Raw genomic sequence first — 19,888 nt, 5'->3', positions numbered from 1 at the left:
TCTTATGACTTCTTTTTAACAGTACAGAAAATAAATGACTCTGACCTGCTCCAGGTGGTCCCACCAACACAGCAATAGCTTCAACCAACAGCACCAAGCCAATGGCACTGGAGAACTTCTCTGTCCCCACAATGGCCATCAACACTTCAAACTGTAAGGCTCCAACCATGCCATAGGAGATACCGAAGAAGATGCAGAACACCACGAGAGATGGATAGTCTTTGGCCATGGAGCCAATAATATCAGTAATGCCATTGAAGATCATAGCGAAACTGAAGAGGTAAACACATCGTGGCCGAACCCACTTGAGCCCAGCGATGATACCGCATGTTGGCCTGGCAAAGATATCGATGAACCCTAGTATGGTGAGCAGCAAGGCAGACTTGGTGTCTTCATTGCCCAGTTCCTTGGCATAGCTTACCACAAACACAGGAGGCACAAAAAGACCTAACACCATAATGGCTGCAGCCACCGTGTAAATCAAAAAGCCACGATCTTTAAAGACGGTGAAGTCAAGAAGTTTGGGCTTTGGTTTGGTTTCTTTCTCCTTTTCGTCCACCCCGCTTGTTTTTTTGGGTGCTTTCAAGGGCCTCATGAGGGCTCCACATGCACAGCAGTTCAGTAGAATCCCTCCAAGGATTAGGAAGCCTCCACGCCAACCATACTTGTATTGAAGAACCTGACCAAGAGGAGACAAACAGCACAGAGCCACGGGACTTCCAGCTGCAGCCAACCCATTGGCTAAGGGCCTTTTCTCACTGAAATATCGGTTCAGCATGATGAGGGATGGCTGAAAGTTCAGAGCAAGACCCAAACCTGGAGAACATAGTTTGAGGGCATTAATACAGTGAAATGAAGTACATCAGAATTTCATAAGTAAATAACAAAACAGTACTCACCGGTTATGACTCCTATGCCGAGATAGATGTGGATGATATTGGTTGCAAAGGATGCTACAATCATGCCAAGTGATGCAAAAAGGCCCCCAACCATCATCACAGGGCGACACCCGAAACGGTTCACTAGGATGCTGCATATAGGCCCTGCAACAAGCCAACTACTGTTAGCATGCAGAATCATGATTTCCAAGAAAGAATAGGACAATAATTTAGTCCTCTCAAAATAGATCCTTCTTGTAGACCTGCAATTTGAAAACCCACTTAACCACAAAATATTATCATCCATCCCTGCTGCTAGCGGACAACTGTACCTGTGCCATAAAGCATTGCAAGGAGTATGGAAGAGATCCAAGCCGTGTCACTGTAGCCCACTCCAAACTCCCGGATAAGTTCTTTGAAGAAGACGCTGACCGCTTTGGGAAAGGCGTAGGAGAAACCGGTTATGACGAAGCAGCCGAAGAGGACAGCCCAACCCCATCCTCCATCAGGTGCCTTGACCCCACTGTCACCAGTGTCTACAACTGCTCCACCCATGATGCTTTGTACAGGTCAGGTCTCAACTGCAACAAAAAGGTGAAAAAAAGTCATATAACTGCTTAATTCAACAGGAAAGTCAGAGTACTTGACCTCATTTATGACATGACTTTAAATATATTAACTGACAAATGCTTATGGATTATTAATGCAGAACTGCCAAAATCATGCTTGTTTACTGAATATCCCTGTACAGTCAGATCTGTTCTGTTTGCCTGGCACACTGGATTCACACCCTCCCGCATTCATGTTCCTGCCAAAAGCTGTTCTCGTAAATCTGTGTACAACATGTTAAGTGTAATGCTCACCACCAAGTATCAAAACAAATTACAACTTAAAAAAAAAACAGCATCACAAGCAGTTTTTATTTTAGATCACAGAGTTAATTATATGACTCCTAACCCAGTTTCCCAATCTTGATCCTGGAACACTGTCAGAACTGTACTTTTTGTGTGTCTCTTATTTTACACACCTAATACAGTTCATAAGCCCTCAACTAACGACCAGATGAGTTGAATCATGGGTGTTGAATGCAGAAGGAATCCAAAATGTGTAACGTGGGGGTGCTCCAGGACCAGGATTAGCAAACACTTCTTTAACCTACTATGCAATGCGCCCTTTCAAATGTCTCTCAACAGGAGGAGCTGCCAGACAGCTGTTGATGGCTACCCAACTTCCTGAACATTTGTAATCTTGCTTGTGATTTCTTTTGCCTCATTTCTACTCATTTGGCAAAATAAATAAATAAAGATTAAAAAACCACCACACACACACACACCACAACTTGATTTGAACAATGTTGCACACACTGCTATAAAAGGCCATTACAGAATTGTCAGCCTTCTTATATTGACCTTGTTAAAGGACAAGACTACTCCATGATTCATTAAACTAAACAGACTAAATCAATGAATGCTCGTACATACTCATTTAAAACAAGCTAATGGACACCTGGTCCTCTGTAGACACAGTATATTCTAATCAATAAGTGAACTCTGAAATGACTCATCTGGATACCAAGAACAACTATATGGTATTGTGTACCATGTAAATTAAATAAATAAGGCAGTTAAACCACTGAAGTATTACCACTACCCAGATTACTTAACTTACTATTAGTGACATGCAAGTACACAAAAAAGGGTTTGCTCAACATGTTACACAATGGAAATCAGTGAATCACGATCTATGATGTAGAAAAGCTGCGTTAGGTAAGAAAAAGTCATGCAATCAATATATGTACGACCTACCTTGCATAAGGTCCCTGAAAACTGATTCTCTCTCTAACTGTTCTGAACCTCCCACATATCTACCTCGTCTAGGGGCAAGCAGGGGGTGGGGGCTAAGGGGCACACCTCTGTACCCTACCAGCCTAAATTAAGACTCTGACATTTCTCCATGCACTGATTGCAATAACCAGAATCCCCTCCCATGAGGTTAAGAATAACTTGTCTTATGTTGGGATTTAAATTATGTTTGGTTAAAAAGAAATTATGTAGAGTTAGGATTCATTTAAGAAAGGCCATTGAATTGGTTCTCTGAAACAGGTCACAGCTGGCACTGGCTGTTTGTTAATTATGGATGCTTCTTGTCATGTCCATACTAATTAGCGAAACGACTGATTCTAATTTGTCAGTTGCAATGCAATGACAAGAAGATTACTGATTGTATTGTGATTTTTTTTCCTTGATTTTCAAACATCTAATCAATGTATATCCTATATATATATATATATATATAGGAGTGACACCACTCCTACTTTATTGTTGTTGTTTTTTTAATTATAGTTATGAATGGTATTGGATATAGTGATAAGGTTACGTCTGAGAAGGGAATTAAGGCAGATTTACATTATATCAACCTTACTCCTCTGACCTTCCTCCCCCTACAATACTCCATATAGTTCATTGGTTCTTAATATAACACACCTGATTCATTATGAACTTAGTAATAGATGCCCCAAGAACTAGGTGTGCGTGTATATCCTACATTGCGGGGACAGGATAGTAAAACCTGACATTTTTGACGTTGTGGCAACCAACCTACAGTCCCCACCAGGAGGAAAAAACAAAAACAAAAAAATACTAAACTATGTTTATCTGAAAATATTATTCACAGAAACCTAATGTGTGTATGTATGTGTATATATATACTTTTAATCGTTTTTTTTTTTTAGCATTTTTTCCTTGCTTGAGGTGGTAGGCAGATTGAGCATTTTGGTTTATTTCAGGATGGGACACTGACAACATTATAGATTTAAATGTCATATATGTTAGGTTAACTGCTGTTCGAGGCGAACCTAAAAATAATTCCCTGTAAGCCACTGTAAAATTCGTAATTACATGAATTAATATGCCATTCTGTCTCTAAATAAATATTTGCATGAAGAGAATCGGATGTAGGCTACCAACGCTCTCTGGTCTACGTGCTAAACGTGACTTTTATACTCTCTCTCCTCCACCAATAAGCGCTGGCACCACCACATGAGTATGAATCCACATATATACCATCCTTAAGTATCAATTTCTCACTTAAACAATTGTAGCACTATTGTACCAACAACTACTCGACGATTACATTACATGCTATGAAAATATTAGACTAGCATCATATATGACGATTGTATCGGTATGTGGATAGTTCACGATATACATTCATTAACAATGTTTGTGTTTATAACACGGTGTATATTTTCAACGATAAATAAACAAAAGAATAGTATTTCTGTTTCTGAACCGATACCTGTTACTTTTCATCAGTCATTCATCATGGCATTCAGCATCCCCCATCCACGCTTAGCATGCGCGAAATCACCCAATCATTTTCTCTGAACACATGTTGACATATTTAAAGGCATCAGTCCTCATATAAGCTACATACCTTAACTACGCTCTTCAATTAAGGAATTTCACTGATAATGCCCTCCTGGGACCGGGACCATCAAGTTCGCACGGCAGTCATCTTTGGAAGAGGCACTGAATGGGACCCGCTCATGACTGTGGTGCTGATCTGACTGTATGTAGCTTGTTCTGTCACCAATGAATCACTTGAGTCATACTGACGTGCAGCCAATGATGCGGTTGTGTGCGCGAGGGCACTACGTGCGTTTCCTCACCCTCTCTCTTCTCTCTCATCCCTATTCAAAGCATGTGCTCAGGGGATTTAAAGGGGATTTTCAGACCTCCCCTCCATATATGAAGAATCAGCTTGTTTTTCATTAGGTGCTGGACAAAAATATTACTTCGCATTTTCCCCCACATCATGGTGACACAGGTAAAATTGAAGAGTTGCAAAACAGGCTGATGCCACTTCCTTGCAATTCAGCAATTTGTCAACAACACGGAACACTTCTTTAGATAAAGTGTTTGTTGTTATATTATGAATAGACAGCTGTCGGTTTCACTCTGAGTAGTGAATGAGAGTAAAACATACAGACAGATATTACAAAAATTGAAAAGAGGAACTTTGTTTTATTTCCTCTGGAAGTTGTAGCATCCATCTTAATAAGACTAAGAAATGCTTTACATGTAACATTCTTATTCATAAATGAGAGAAAATGTAGCCTTTAATTTATACACTAAGTAGACTACAGATACAAATTAGAACGTGACAGCAGGCAGGTAGAAACCTCGTGAATCAGGTGTCTTATTTCCCTTTGCGTAAGTCGCTTTTGTACTGTTTTGTAAGCCGCAGGAAAAGTTGTATCACAGGTTTGGAAAAATACCAACCGATGAGGCAAAACTGTCTCAACTTGTCTTATACTTCTGGCAGGAAGGTACACGATGTAGCCTACATGACATACTTGCAATAGTCTGTTGGGTAAAACGTTTCAGTACTTTGTGAGAAATATATCTTTTAGTGTTGGTAACTTAACCATAAATACAATACAAGATAACAAATAATGTCCCATTACTTATTTATGACTTCTTTCTTTCTTTTTAAACAAAAGTCTCGGAAACGTTTTATAACTTTACGATAAGTGTGATGTCTTTATAGCGGGAAATAATTGTCCTGCCAGAAACAGAGCTTAATCAGAAGTGAACTCATAATTTCCTGCTTTCAAAGTAAGCAAATGACGCTCAGTTGTAAAAAAAATGGGAACCAGATTCATCCGGCTGCGTCGACAGACCATTGAAACGGCTGTTACTGCAGACGCCTTTTGTTTCCATAGCAACATTGATAGTTGTTGTGATGGCGCTAAGCCAGAACTTATGCTATGCCTTAGCTAGTTAGCTTAGCTGACTTAAACGTTCAATGTAAACCATTTTAGACATATTCAGCAACTTCCTACCGGAGTAGCTGCTGTGTATTTTGACTTTTACACAGTTCCGGACATCTGTACTTATGACAAGAACATAAAATAAAACAATATTCGCTGTGCAAGGTAACCGGAGAAAATACTTGCCTCTGCTTAGGCTGATATACACATGAAGGTGAGTAACGTTTTTATTTATTGAAATAATTCTGTCGAAATTGTTTAAATTAGCTTGTTTTTACGAAGTTCTGTTGTGTTCAATGTTTTAGCCATAAGGATTTATGTTCTTCTTGTACGTTAGCTGAACATTGTAGCTCTTTCATTCTTTTTTAATCAGGATGGAAGGATATAACTTAAGCTATTATGCCATTATCAGATATCTTTTTAACAAATTTATGGCTTTATATGATGTGTAGGGTTTCATTTTAGCGTGTTTACTTATAAACGAGTTCTGATAAACACTTTTATAATCACTTCTTGTGTCTACAGATTTGCTTTACAGGATGTCAAGTGTTTCAGTGCCCTGTTGTTCAGCATCTGTTTCGTAACCATGCAGGAAGCTGTGGACCTGGAGGCCCAGCTGGCTTGTAAAGAAAGAGAATGGAAAGAACTTCAGGCTTTGCGGATTCAACAACTGGAGACTGCTTTAAATGAAGCCACATCAGAGCTGTCCACCCAGAGAGAGCGTTTCCTTCGCTTACGGGATGACTTCAAGTATAATCTACGTGTGTTGGAAGAGAGGGACAAAGAGCTGGAGCGTTATGATGCCTTGGCAGCCCGCGCTCAGACGGAAGAGAGTGCCAGGCGGGAAGAGGTCAGTGAGCTGAGGATTGAGATAGCGAAACTTCAGGATGCCCTGGAGGAGCAGCAGAGGGCCAAGGAGGACATAGAAGTGCAATATCAGAAGAGGGGAGTCGAGCATAGAGTCAAACTGGAAAAAGTCCAGAAGTATGACTTTGTTTCTCAGGATCATCTATATTTGGTCATCCACACTAATTTCTAAATTAGGTTTTCGTGGAATTTTGATGACATTTGTTCTGGCTTTTTAGCATGATGGAAAGTGAGCTTCAGAAACTCAGGGAGGAAAATGAAACACTTAGACGGGATCTCCAGTGGCGAATAAGAGAATCTGATGGTGAGCTGGCGCTACAGAAACAGGTATGGTGTCAACTGCAAGACTTATAGGACACATGTTGGTGCCAATAGCCTTGTGGGCAGCACGCCGACATATAGTGCCATTGCGCTTCAGACGTTCCAAGTTCTCTCCCACTTAGTTTCCTGTCTACATACAGTCCTATCCTAATAAAAGCAAAAAAAAAAAAAAAAAGATTTATTGGACACATTTGTTGTGTTCAAAAATATAGGGGGTCATATGTTTAAAAAGCTGGACTATATTTAACTAGACACTGCACAGTGCTCTTGGCAGAAGATGCTCAAAAAACACTGCAACGTAATGGCCAAAAACGTCTGTCTGCACACGGGTGCTGTAACACACTAATAACATGGCCACAGAATAAAAATTACATTGATTTCATTAGCTGACTAAACATCTATTGTGTCCAATCCCTAAATTGAAGTTTTTATTAAATCTTATTTGTTTTGGATATTTACAGTTATGATGCTGTTTCTGGTCTAAAAATTAATCCACAAAGTGGATGTCCTGGGATTAGTGCCAGGACATTGTATGTTATTGAAAGTAAACCCACTGACCTAAAAGGATTCCAGCTGGCAGGAGTTCTTAGTCGTTGAGCTATGTCAACTAACTGCTAAAGAAATCCTCACCTCACTCAGTAAAGTAAAATGATAAGGCTGTGAAGGATCACAGATAATGTCGGTGAACCAAAGCTATTTATGCTGTAGGTCAGTTCAAAAATAGATTATTGTTCAATGTTGTCTCTTGACTTTTGACATTTAGGTGTTGCTTAAGCATAGCCATATAAGGGTTTTGTAAATCTCTTTTTGCCTGCATTGTTAAGATAAACAGTATCACTTATACTAAACAGCATTATTGCCTGCCTTATTAGGATAAACAGTATGACTTGTAGTGAAACTTGTAAATTGTAATCCACAACAGGAAATGATGGCAGATTTTGACAGTGAGATGAGGAAGCGGGAGCATGAATTCCATTTGAAGCTGGATGAAATGAACAGCGTGGTTCTCTCACATGAGCTCAAAGTAAGACCCACATCATATCAAACCTATTATAAACTTTATGTTGGAATTCAGGGCTGTTTAGAACAGTGGTTGTCAACCTTGTACTCTCTTGCTGAGGCCTATTGGTTATGAACCACTGCTTTAAACACTACATGGCCAAAAGTACTGTATGATGATAAATTGAAATGTCCACATGAATGATGAATTGGAATGCTGACCATGACCTTGACCCCATTACCTAAATGTCAGTGCTTGAACTCATACTCCTATCTGAATGGGGGCACATTCCACAGGCAGGTTCCAACCTAGTTCAGAAAGCCTTTCCAGATAAGTAGAAGCTGTTAGATGTGATGTTCAGGTATCCACATACTTATGGCCATGGTATAACTCTGTTATCTGTATGAGTGATCTTGGATAGTTGGATAATGGATAATTTTGACTTTAGAAATAATATCAAATTGTCCAGGAAAAGCTATTGAGCAAAGAGCTGGAGGTCCACGCCAAAGCTCACAGTCAGGCCACCGAGGCCCTGCAGACCTCTGAAGAACTTTACCAGCAGGCTCAAAAAGAGATCCAGCGCAAACGCTGGGACCTAAAGAACACCACTGCAATGAAAGACTCCAGGTAAACTGACATGGGTATGCTAAAAAGCTTTTCTGTTTGAATTTTGAGTAAAAGAAGATTGTGGTTACTGTTTTACAGGATAAAAGAGCTTGAAGACAAACAAAAAATAATGGAGAACAATTATAAAAAAGAGCAAGAAACCTACAACAGGAAGTAAGTAATACATCTAGAGTTTGAGATACCCTGTTATAAAGTATCCCCTGTCAAATCCAGTTATTGCACATAAAGATACAGTAAAACAAATGAAATGAACATTTATACACTGAACAAAATTATAAACGCAACACTTTTGTTTTGCCCCCATTTTTCATGAGCTAAACTCAAAGATCTAAGACTTTTTCTATGTACACAAAAGGCCTATTTCTCTCAAATATTGTTCACAAATCTGTCTAAATCTGTGTTAGTGAGCACTTCTCCTTTTCTGACATACTCCATCCACCTCATGGTCCGAAAACCAGTCAGTATCTGGTGTGACCACCATTTGCCTCACGCAGTGCAACACATCTCCTTCGCATAGAGTTAATCAGGTTGTTGATTGTGGCCTGTGGAGTGTTGGTCCACTCCTCTTCAATGGCTGTGCGAAGTTGCTAGATATTGGCAGGAACTGGAACACCCATCCCAAACATGCTCAATGGGTGACATGTCCGGTGAGTATGCTGGCCATGCAAGAACTGGGATGTTTTCAGCTTCCAGGAATTGTGTACAGATCCTTGCAACATGGGGCCATGCATTATCATGCTGCAACATAAGGTGATGGTCGTGGATGAATGGCACAACAATGGGCCTCACGATCTCGTCATGGTATCTCTGTGCATTCAAAATGCCATCAATAAAATGCACCTGTGTTCGTTGTCCATAACATACGCCTGCCCATACCATAATCCCACCGCCACCATGGGCCACTCGATCCACAACGTTGACATCAGCAAACCGCTCACCCACAAGACGCCATACACGCTGTCTGCCATCTGCCCTGTACAGAGAAAACCGGGATTCATCCGTGAAGAGAACACCTCTCCAAAGTGCCGAATGTGAGCACTTGCCCACTCAATTCGGTTACGACGACAAACTGCAGTCAGGTCGAGACCCCGATGAGGACGACGATCATGCAGATGAGCTTCCCTGAGACGGTTTCTGACAGTTTGTGCAGAAATTCTTTGGTTATGCAAACCGATTGTTGCAGCAGCTGTCCGGGTGGCTGGTCTCAGACAATCTTGGAGGTGAAGATACTGGATGTGAAGGTCCTGGGCTGGTGTGGTTACACGTGGTCTGCGGTTGTACTGCCAGATTCTCTGAAACGCCTTTGGAGACGGCTTATGCTAGAGAAATGAACATTCAATTCACGGGCAACAGCTCTGGTGGACATTTCTGCAGTCAGCATGCCAATTGCACGCTCCCTCAAAACTTTCGACATCTGTGGCATTGTGCTGTGTGATAAAACTTACATTTTAGATAAAACACACATTTTAGAGTGGCCTTTTATTGTGGCCAGCCTAAGGCACACCTGTGCAATAATCATGCTTTCTAATCAGCATCTTGATATGCCACACCTGTGAGGTGGATGGAGTATCTCAGCAAAAGAGAAGTGCTTACTAACACAGATTTAGACAGATTTGTGAACAATATTTGAGAGAAATAGGCCTTTTGTGTACATAGAAAAAGTATTAGATCTTTGAATTCAGCTCAAAAATGGGGGCAAAAACAAAAGCGTTGCGTTTATAATTTTGTTCAGTGTAGATCCTAATGACCAGTCAAAAAACAGTTGAGGTCATGAAGCTTTCTTTGGTAGATTAATTTGCATAGCTCGGATTACTCTGGGTAGGCCAGCATGTCTTGCTCTGATGTTTTGAAATTTGATATATACAGACACGCAGAGCTGGAACGAAGGTCTCGGGAGAAAGAGGATGCGTTGTGTCTCATAAGAGAGGCTCATTCCAGGGAGCTCCAAGAGGAGAGAAGGAAAACCTCAGAATTGCAGGCCCAACTGAACAGGATGATTCTGGAGCAGGAGAGGAGAGAAAAGAGCTATACGGATGATCTTCATCACAGAGAACAGCAGATACAAGAGTAATACACAAATGTATCAAAATTGTGGTTAATTTTTACTTGCCAAGAAATACTTATGCTTTATTGCATAAAGATTTACATTTTTCATAAAATGTTAAATGGTCCATTTGTGTAAATGGATGGGAGATGCATTACGCGGCTCCTACTGATGACTAAATTAGTGTAAATACATTGAGAGGAAATGTGTGGGTGTCCCTGAGAATGGCTTTCTGAGCACTAGGATTATATAACATGTTTAAAATTCAAGGCCTCAAGGTAACAAGTGCTCCTAATTTTTCTGTGCTTATAATGTAACATTCATAAATGATATATTTCAGATGCTCAGATTAAGACAGACAACATGGCTGCTGTAAGACTTATCTGTACTCAATCGAGAGCCTTAACTTGTTGTTTGGTACCACAGTTGTAACCAGATCCTCATTAGGTTTGAATCTCTTATTTGATACCGAAGGCTCAGAACGCAGCTGGAAACAACCCGATCTGGCTGGGATACTTACATCACGCAGGTCTCCAAAGAAAATGTTGCCAAGGATACAGAGCTGCTTTCTGCAGGGGAAAAAGAAGCTAAAGTGAGAGCAGAGCTGGAAAGGTGTAAAGAGGATATAGAAAGGTGAGGGGTCACAAGAGAATAATAATTGCATTCCTTTTACACAACTTTTAAATTGTTTGTAAAATTTATATAAATATAAAAATGTAAGATTACATTTAACAGTGTTATGTTATTTAGTAATTAGTGTTTTTAAAGATTAACTTTATGTGAGGGTTTAATGATGAAAAAGGTCATGTAAATATAAATATAGGTTCAATGAGAATGCACAATTAAATATCCAATATAAGCCGATACCAATAAATAAAGAAATCTTTAAAGTCATCATGAAAAGTTCATATTAATGCGTAGGGAAGTCGGAATTATAACATCAGGTGTGTTCAAGTCATTTCATTGGAGCAAGATGGTGAAAAAAAAAAATTATAAAGTTAATAATAAAGAATGTGCATCAGTGCATTTTTGCTTTTATGTTTTTATTCAACTTATGAATATATATATATTGAACTTATATTCCATTGTAATTATACAATACTGCCCTATTTTGTACATGCAACATACATTTTTATAGAAAAAAAATCATTCATTTAAAATGTATTGCCAGTGGAGACACTGCATCCATTGCATCCAACATGTTTACTCACTGACACGTCCCACTAGGAAACTCTGGGCTTAAAGAACATTCTGAGTTTCCCACTCATAACTGTGACTTTGTGGTGCCTTTTGTGTGCATTCATCTTCTAAATATGATATTTCTAACATCATTTGACCACAACATAATATTGTCCAGTAACTAATATATTGTGCATCCCTAAATATGTGGATTTGGAAGTTTAGGTTGAGGTATAGCCACATTTGCTTTACATTTGCTTAAACAAAAAAAGCAATCCTTCAGATTAATTGTATATCTGTCAGGTATAAGCAGCAGGTGTCAAGTGGTCTGCAGAGGGAGCAGGCATTGGAGCAGAAGAGTGTTCAGCTGGAGTTGGACTGGGAGCGGCGTTGTGAGGAGGTGCGTTCTGAGCACTACCTGAGAAGCGAGGAGCTCATCCAAAGCCTTACACAGGCCAGAGACCAGGTGAGCTGATGCACAGTCAGACACCATAAAATACAAAAGTATTCTGAAAAATATTCAAAAGAAAATAATTTCATGAAGAAAGAAAATGTAAATTTATCCTGTAGTTCCGATTTAGCGAAAATGTATTTTATGACCTATATTTGTGACCTAACCGGGTAGTGTTTCCCTCAAGCTTCTGGACTTGAACACATTCATAAGGTTGTTCTCTGTAAGGATGTGATGTTTTACATTTTGGTATCTGCCCTAAGATAACTGCTGAGCTGAGAGAGAAGGAACGAGAATTACAGGAGACGGTGACAGTGCTGAGAAGTGTCACTGGAGAGCGAGATCAGGCGCTACGTGGAACCAAATCAGCACTAACAGGAATTCAGGTTAGACCACATGCAGCTTTCTCTGTTACACCGTTCAGACTGATATATAATACTGTGAAGGAACCATTGCCATTTAGAATGTACTTTAGTAAAAAAAAACACAAGTGGTGTGATGACAGCAAAAGATCTGTCATCTGGGTATCTCGTCCAACAATTCTCTGGGTTTCATGCCAAAGTGTCTGAAGAGTAGGAGTCACTCAGCATATGAAGCAAATCATCTGACTCTAACTTGCCTCTGGAGGATTGTCTGTGTAGTTGCTTAGAAAATGTAGCTTAAATTACTATTTAAATAAAACAGCAGACCGCGTCAACATCCACAGCATTTATTTAATCTAAGGCCGGCTCTTCCATTCATTAAATAGAACTATAGATAGTATCCACTAGGTGCAATGCTATTACAGCTATTCTGAAGTTATATGTCACATTTAACTGTTTATATTTGCCCTGTCAGCTATTTGGTAGGTCATTTATCAAGAAACATTTAAGAGACTTTAAATAGCATATCGGCAGAAGATGCTTGGCCACTCACAAAATGTTACTGTGAAAGTTCATCTCCCTGGACATTATGCGCAAGGAAAGGTTATATCCCATAATACCACTTATCCATATGTTCAGCGCAGTATAAATTGTCTTATGTATCAGCACTTTAAATTGCCAGCTGGCATTTTTTCCGGCAAAGTCTGACCGTAAAGTAATACATGTCTTTTTAGCACACGTATTATTATGTTTGTGGTGTGTGTTCAGTCCTGTAATAGCTTGTTGACTGATTGAAAATTCTGATCTTTAAAAGTGTGTCAGCATTCCACAATCTCCTGCCTCCACCTAGTGGTTGCTAATTGGCTTATACCATCATTTTATTGTTTCATTACCGTCTTACGTAACATAAAACAATGTGAACTGCATCTTCAGGCATCTGCAGTAGACAGCAGCAGTTTCCCATCAGAAGAGATCAGGAGACTCCAGCAGCAGAACAACACTCTTAGAGCAGTTGTGGCTGAAATGAGGAAAGAGATGGAGAACCTGAGCCAGCAGATGCCTATAGCTCAGAGTCAGACCACAAATCCACAACCCAGCACTGCAGGTACAAGGGGTCTCCAGATCAATAAGGAAACTATTTGATTATTTTTGGGTAACATATTTCCACCACTTTCAGAAATTTCTAAATTTTATTCCCCTACTTGTTGGGAAATAGTCATTAGAATTAGAAATGTAAAAGAATATTCTTGTTTAAATACGACAGAAAATAATTTAGGTCTGTCTTCTAGTTCACTTCTGAATCGCAGTACAGTAATGCACTTACTGCAAGTAGTGCACGAAGTGTATTACTTGCATTTGTGTCAGAACATTTAGCCTCCACCCAGTTGTATGACAGTAATTTGTCTATTTCAGGAACTACAGACTACAGTCAGGCTCTGGAGAAAGAGATCCAGGAGCTAAAGGCCAAATCTCGTGATCTGGAGGAGCGGTTAGAGGAATCTTCCAAGATAGTCAATACTGCCAGCATTCCTGCCCTTACGTTCCCTGTTTCACCTGACAATGCTTACCTTCAAAACCACATTAGATCACTTAATGAGGCAATAGGTGATTTGTGTAACATTGTGGATTGGTGATTTTAATTAAAAATAGTGTGTTTTCTGTGCCTCACTGGAAAAAAGATGAAGTGAGATTTTGCTAGGAGCACAGTGTTCTAAAGAAGAGTGTTTGCAGGTGGGCTGCGAGTGGAGAAAGTAGCCAGTGCTGCTACTCTAAAGAAGCAGGAAGTGAGGCTGGCTCATTTGGAGTCTTCTGTGGAACAGCTTACCCAGCAGGTAATGATTTCAGTCCCTTGCCCATGCATCAAATAATTAGAAGGCCATAATATGATGTACCGGTAATTCTTCTTTAGATGGAAATAAATTTAACAGATAACACACATATACCAGTTAGCGCAGAGCCAGTATACATGATGTGCCTCCCCTAGTTGCTTTTTTCTTATAAGTTTGTTCTTCTATGACATTTCATGATTAGTTAGGGGGAACGTTGCCTATATTGACTATATACTGTATATATGATTATATTTCTCCAGTGTCACTCAAAACACATGGAGAATGAGAGCTTACGCCTGGAGCTGGCCAATCACAAGAGGGCAGCAGCAGCTGAAGAAGCGAGGCTTAAGCAAAGAGTGGCAGCTACTGAGCTGGAGTTAAATGAAGTGAGACGGGAGGCAGAAGAGTACCAAAAAGGCAGTTTGCTCCACAACCTAGAGACTGTTGCACTTGGCAACCAGGCAAGTTTTAAGTATATAGAATATAACTTTAACTGATACTTTCTAATAAGTGCAAAAAGGCATGATTTTTCTGCCTTAAAGAGACAGGATTATTAATATATTTTCTGAATTACAGTTTATCTTTATTAAACTGCAATGTATTTGTGGTCAGGTGTCAGCACTGAAGGTTGACCTTGCAAGCAGGAGAGAGCCCATTGTCCTTAACCAGGTACAGAACGGCATGTAATATAATATAATAAACGCACACCATAAAAATGTTTTATAATACACTCACTAACAAACATTTTCTTATTTCAATGATATATAAATAATTTTACCCACTTGTAGAAATGTCTAAATTCATACCCCAACTTTTTGAGAGCTAACAGAATTTTTATTTTTATTTTTTTTATTTTTTATTGTGATGCAAAGTCATGACCGGCTGAATAAAACAACAAATTTAAGCAGAAGCTGTTGGCTGTATCAGCAGTTAGGACTACTGGCCAAACAGTCTATCTCCTAATTACCGTAATATTTATGAGCAAATTTAATAAGGTGTATTATGTGTCATTCTTGTGGTTATATTATGTATTACTGACATGAATTGTCTTTTATCAGAAGTATGTTTTATGGTTGCCTAAACGACAATGTATGTCTGGTATTCAAGAGTGAGATGGTAAAGCAGCTTCAGGAGGAGAACTTGTCCATGAGACAGCAACTGCTGCTGCTGCAGAGTTCAGCCAGAGGGGGCGCCGTGGGTGATGTTGCTACTCTTCAGTCAAAGCTCAAACAGGCTGCACGCTTGATCTCCAGCCTCAGTCGGGATAAACGGCAACTCATTGAAATGGGCAACAGGCTCAGGGCACAGCTGATAGAAGCAGGACTGGAGGGTTGGTGTCGCTTTTGAAGCGTAATCGTTGGTTTCATCTACAATGAATTAACAATATTAGATTTCCAAATGTTTTAAGTTATATAAGGAATTATCTCTGGCTCAAGAGGGATATGAAGAACTCTGTTCTGTTATTTTGTGAAAGGGCACATGGGGATAACAAACATAATTCACCACTCATTGTTATGCTGGTGCCCCATCACAATGGGCTGATCCATGTTTTTACCTAGGGATTAAAGAAGCCTTAGTTTGATTCTCAATAGAGAGCCCAGTGCTTATTTGTCCAGGAAATTCTCCATGCTTTGTGTGTTTTGTCTTGATTCATATCGGTTATACAACTCATTTAGAAGTCATTCACTGGCAAATCATTGCTGAATACCAACACATCCAAATATTTTTACTTGCTACATCCTCAGTTTGGTATGTCCTGTGCATTTACAGACAAAATTGACATTTAAGTTATGGAAATTGTCTAAAATAGACATCAGGGATGCAAACAATCACCTTTATGTGAAATTGCCCTCTAAAGCTTTTAAATAAGTTATTATTTTAAACTAAATTATTCAAGTATATATTACAAGAAAATACTATTTCAGTTTTTCTGCTTAATTTCATGTTTAATTCAATGTGTTTCTTTGTAATTAATAGTGAAATATACTAGCAATTTCTGAATTATTTTTTTTCTTAGTTCCACGGCACTTAAAGATCACTCTCAAACCAAATGATCCAGAGCACAGTCTGGTGGAAAAAGAAGCCTCTCAATCCGAGCATGGGGTGCACCCAAAGAGTCGCTTATCTACCCTGGAACAGTTACAGTATCAGCTAACCACTCAGGTGACTCCTGAATGAGAGAGACGTTGTTCAATCATAGCGTGCTCTCTGTATTGATACAGAGAATGTATTTCATCATATTAATCAGTTTGGCCTCTGTATATGTACTAATGTGAAGATTTAGACACAGCTTTTATGCAATCCTATTCTTTGTCAAGGTCACTGGAGTGTGGCAAAAGTTAGCGATCACTCTCTTGTCAGATGTATGAAAATTCATGGTTGATTATAATCACGCAAGGATGAAATTTAAATACATTACTTTTGATTCTCACTCTAGGAGCTACAATATGCACAAAGAGATCAAAATAAGAAAATGGCTATTATAGTCTGTCCTCAATTCTCTGAGAGTGAGAGTTCAGACAAACGCAGAACCGCTAACCCATGGGATCCTCCAATCAGAGTCCAGGTACTATAACATCTTCATCACCCCATAAATATATTTTATATAATATAACGTATTTTACACATACACTGTTGTTTAAAAGTTTTTTTAATACTTTTATTTGGAAAGGATGCATTAATTTGGTCAAAAGTGAGATTTACAATGTTACATAAATTTCTATTTCAAAGTTTCCACCAAAATATTAAGCAGCACAGCTGTTTTCAACATTGATAATAATAAGGCTTTTTGAGCATATTAGAATGATTTCTGAAGAATTATGTGACACTGAAAGCTGCAGTAATGGCTGCTGAAAACTTACCTTTGCCATCACAGGAATGAATTTTAAAATATATTCAAATAGAAAACTTATTTTAAATTGTAATAATATTTCACAATATTACAGTTTCTACTGTATTTTTTGATTAAATATATGCAGCCTCTGGTAAGCATAAGATACTTTAAAAAATCTAACTGACCCCAAATTTTTGAACAGTAGTCTGGTTGTAAACAGTCTGTGTGAGTCTGTTGTTGTTGATTCAATGTTTGAGTTCCTTTTCTCTGTTCCTTCCTCAAGTCTGTGGGCAGTAAAGAAAACACTCCTCCACAGAACCAATCTGAAGCTCCGGTACGACTGCCTGGGTCATCGCACTTTCTGTTGTCATCCATAGGCACCGATGATTCCCTACAGAATGTGTGGAAGATGTTGGATCGAGGTTTGAGTTCCTCTGCGTTTTCTACAAGTGACAGTGAGGACAAAAGTAAGCAGAAAAGTCATAAATGAGCCACTTCAATCTTCAGACCATTTATATTTAAATAAGTGTTGTATTGCGCCTGCTATATTACCAGAATGAGATGTTTAACTACAACAAAATACAAGTTATAAGCTAAAAACATGATCAAGCAACTTCTTTTGTAGTTCTCCTCTCATAACTAAACTGAATATTATTTATTGACTGTTTAGCCATGCTGAATGAGTAAACGGAGTACTGCACACGTTCTTCTGCGTGTGAAATGTCATCACTTGATTTGTCAAGGCAAGGATCAGAATTGCTTTGTGAATTGGGGGAATCACGAGAGAGCAGCATGATTGGACTCAAGGCCAAATGAAAGTTGCCCAATCTATGGTCATAATGCTGATTAGACCATAAAGCCATTTGATTTTTGTAACCAGTGAGACCTTGTCTTACATTGTCTTATACTGGCATAGATCCATCCCGACAGGCTGATTTTGAATGAGAATAGTCTATACAAGCATAATGTCTCGATTGTGGCTCTTTAATGGCTGTCACGTCATGGTGGTACATCAGTTTCATCAGACAACTGATGAAGCCATTTAGAGGAGTGGCAAATGTCTTCAATAAATTGAAAACAAAGTCCAGTCGACTAAAAATATACCAGACATGATTTTCACCTCTTTGTACCCCGGACAGACATTTGCATCATTTGATAACCTTGGCACTGAAGCAGGTACTTGCAGTGGCAACTCTGTGATCATGCAACCAAAGGTTCAGTGTCAGCGTTGCTTCACAGTACATCATTTAGTCCAAATATCAAATGATGTTTACTTAGAGAGCATTTCAGCATCAGTCACATGCATAAGTAAAGAGTTTTGATTTTTGCCCCTGTCAGATAGATTAAAGATGCTAATATCTGATATTACAAGTGCCGCTGACCTCTATTTGGGTCAATGGCAAATAAGGATATCTGTGAGGATAAGAAAGAGAAATCTTTTAAAAATGTAATTTTAATTTTAGACACGCATGTAAAACACAAGTTCATAGAAATGTTATCTTTGTATGCGTCTTGGTCTTGAAAAATGTTTTTACTGAGGTGGTTTAATCATTAAATGTACTAATATATATTAGTGCTGTCAAGCGATTAATCGCATCCAAAATAGAAGTTTTTGTTTACATAATATATGTGTGTGTACTGTGTATATTTATTATGTGTATATATAAATACACACACATACAGTATATATTTTGAAAATATTTACATGTATATATTTATATAATTTATATATAAATATTTAATATACAAATATAACATTTGTCTTAAATATACACATGCATATGTGTGTTTTATATATACATAATAAATATACACAGTACACACACATATATTATGTAAACAAAACTTCTATTTTGGATGCGATTTAACCATTTGACAGCACTAATATATATGTGTATATATATATATATTTTGCATGCCTTTTCTTAAAAAGGTCAAAATATTCTTAGTTTTTGTTTTTACAATCTTACACCATTTTTTTTTTTTACTTTAAGCTCTACTAAAAATACATTTAATTAGGTAATCTAAATGTCTGAATTAAGTCGTTGTTTATTATACAAAAATATGTTTATATATCTAGTCATTTATTTGAATTATTTTTATTATACATTTATTTTTTTTATAATTGAATAACTGAATAGATCTGGACAAATTGATGTCATTTTTCCATTTACATACTGTTTTTTTTTTTTTTACTGAAGCACTCGTCTTTCAAGTACTTTTCTCAAGATCACAATAATGACTGGCTTCAGGGATCAAAATAGCCAATTTTTCATTACCAGTACTGACTTGCAGCCTCCACATTACGTGGGATTTACAATTGTAAAATTAAGGATTTTAACCCCTTGTCATATTGTGCTCTCAGGTAGAGCGGCTACAGCAAACAGAGGACACCCAGATATTAATCAGCCTCCTGCTCCACTGGTCAGTGTGGAGGGCACAAAAGCCTCACTCCAGGAAAAGAAGAAACAAAATCAGACAACATTTGCACCTGCTAAAAAGACACGTCCTGCTGGGAATAAGAGCAAGATTCGGAATTACAACATCAAAGACTGAAAAAGGCATCATTTTGGGCCACTTCATTTAAAGGACTGTCTTATTTTAAGTGACAAATTTTTATTTGTTCAGTTTGCATCATGCAAAATATATATATATATATATATACAGTATATATTTTAATTGTACCTTTTGTAAATGTTCAAATAAATTATTGCATAATTTGA

At 38.4% G+C, this 19,888-nt stretch overlaps 2 protein-coding genes across 6 annotated transcripts in view; one reads left to right on the top strand and one right to left on the bottom strand.

Moving 5' to 3' along the window:
* slc16a3b (solute carrier family 16 member 3b) overlaps window positions 1-4,453 on the bottom strand; it is a 7,937-nt gene extending 3,484 nt beyond the window's left edge. Inside the window, exons 1-4 of one of the 2 annotated variants that reach the window (XM_058794587.1) lie at window positions 4,314-4,453; window positions 1,211-1,459; window positions 900-1,043; window positions 46-816 (exon numbers count right to left, since the gene is read on the bottom strand). In XM_058794587.1, coding sequence (XP_058650570.1) covers window positions 46-816; window positions 900-1,043; window positions 1,211-1,433 — 1,138 coding nt within the window. In that variant the 5' untranslated portion in view covers window positions 1,434-1,459; window positions 4,314-4,453. Of the gene's footprint in view, window positions 1-45; window positions 817-899; window positions 1,044-1,210; window positions 1,460-2,683; window positions 3,145-4,313 lie in introns of those variants that run through there. The other variant, XM_058794588.1, reaches the window with a different exon arrangement.
* Window positions 4,333-19,888, top strand: ccdc57 (coiled-coil domain containing 57). Of its 4 annotated transcripts, none has more exons than XM_058794583.1 (20): window positions 4,333-4,448; window positions 6,245-6,636; window positions 6,738-6,846; window positions 7,763-7,864; window positions 8,310-8,467; window positions 8,546-8,620; window positions 10,334-10,534; window positions 10,986-11,144; window positions 11,994-12,156; window positions 12,405-12,527; window positions 13,437-13,608; window positions 13,917-14,108; window positions 14,235-14,335; window positions 14,593-14,793; window positions 14,945-15,001; window positions 15,440-15,662; window positions 16,350-16,495; window positions 16,770-16,898; window positions 17,449-17,632; window positions 19,531-19,888. In XM_058794583.1, the coding sequence occupies exons 1-20, from the start codon at window positions 4,413-4,415 to the stop codon at window positions 19,719-19,721; spliced, it is 3,114 nt and encodes a 1,037-aa protein (XP_058650566.1). In that variant the 5' UTR covers window positions 4,333-4,412; the 3' UTR covers window positions 19,722-19,888. The 4 variants fall into 4 exon arrangements, with proteins under 4 accessions (XP_058650566.1, XP_058650567.1, XP_058650569.1 ...); XM_058794584.1 differs by lacking the exon at window positions 4,333-4,448 and adding an exon at window positions 4,569-4,706; XM_058794586.1 differs by lacking the exon at window positions 4,333-4,448 and adding an exon at window positions 5,109-5,866.

Source organism: Onychostoma macrolepis, chromosome 12 (genome assembly GCF_012432095.1).
Source record: "Onychostoma macrolepis isolate SWU-2019 chromosome 12, ASM1243209v1, whole genome shotgun sequence".
NCBI classification, from domain to species: Eukaryota; Metazoa; Chordata; class Actinopteri; order Cypriniformes; family Cyprinidae; genus Onychostoma; species Onychostoma macrolepis.
This window is presented reverse-complemented; position numbering and strand designations above follow the sequence as displayed.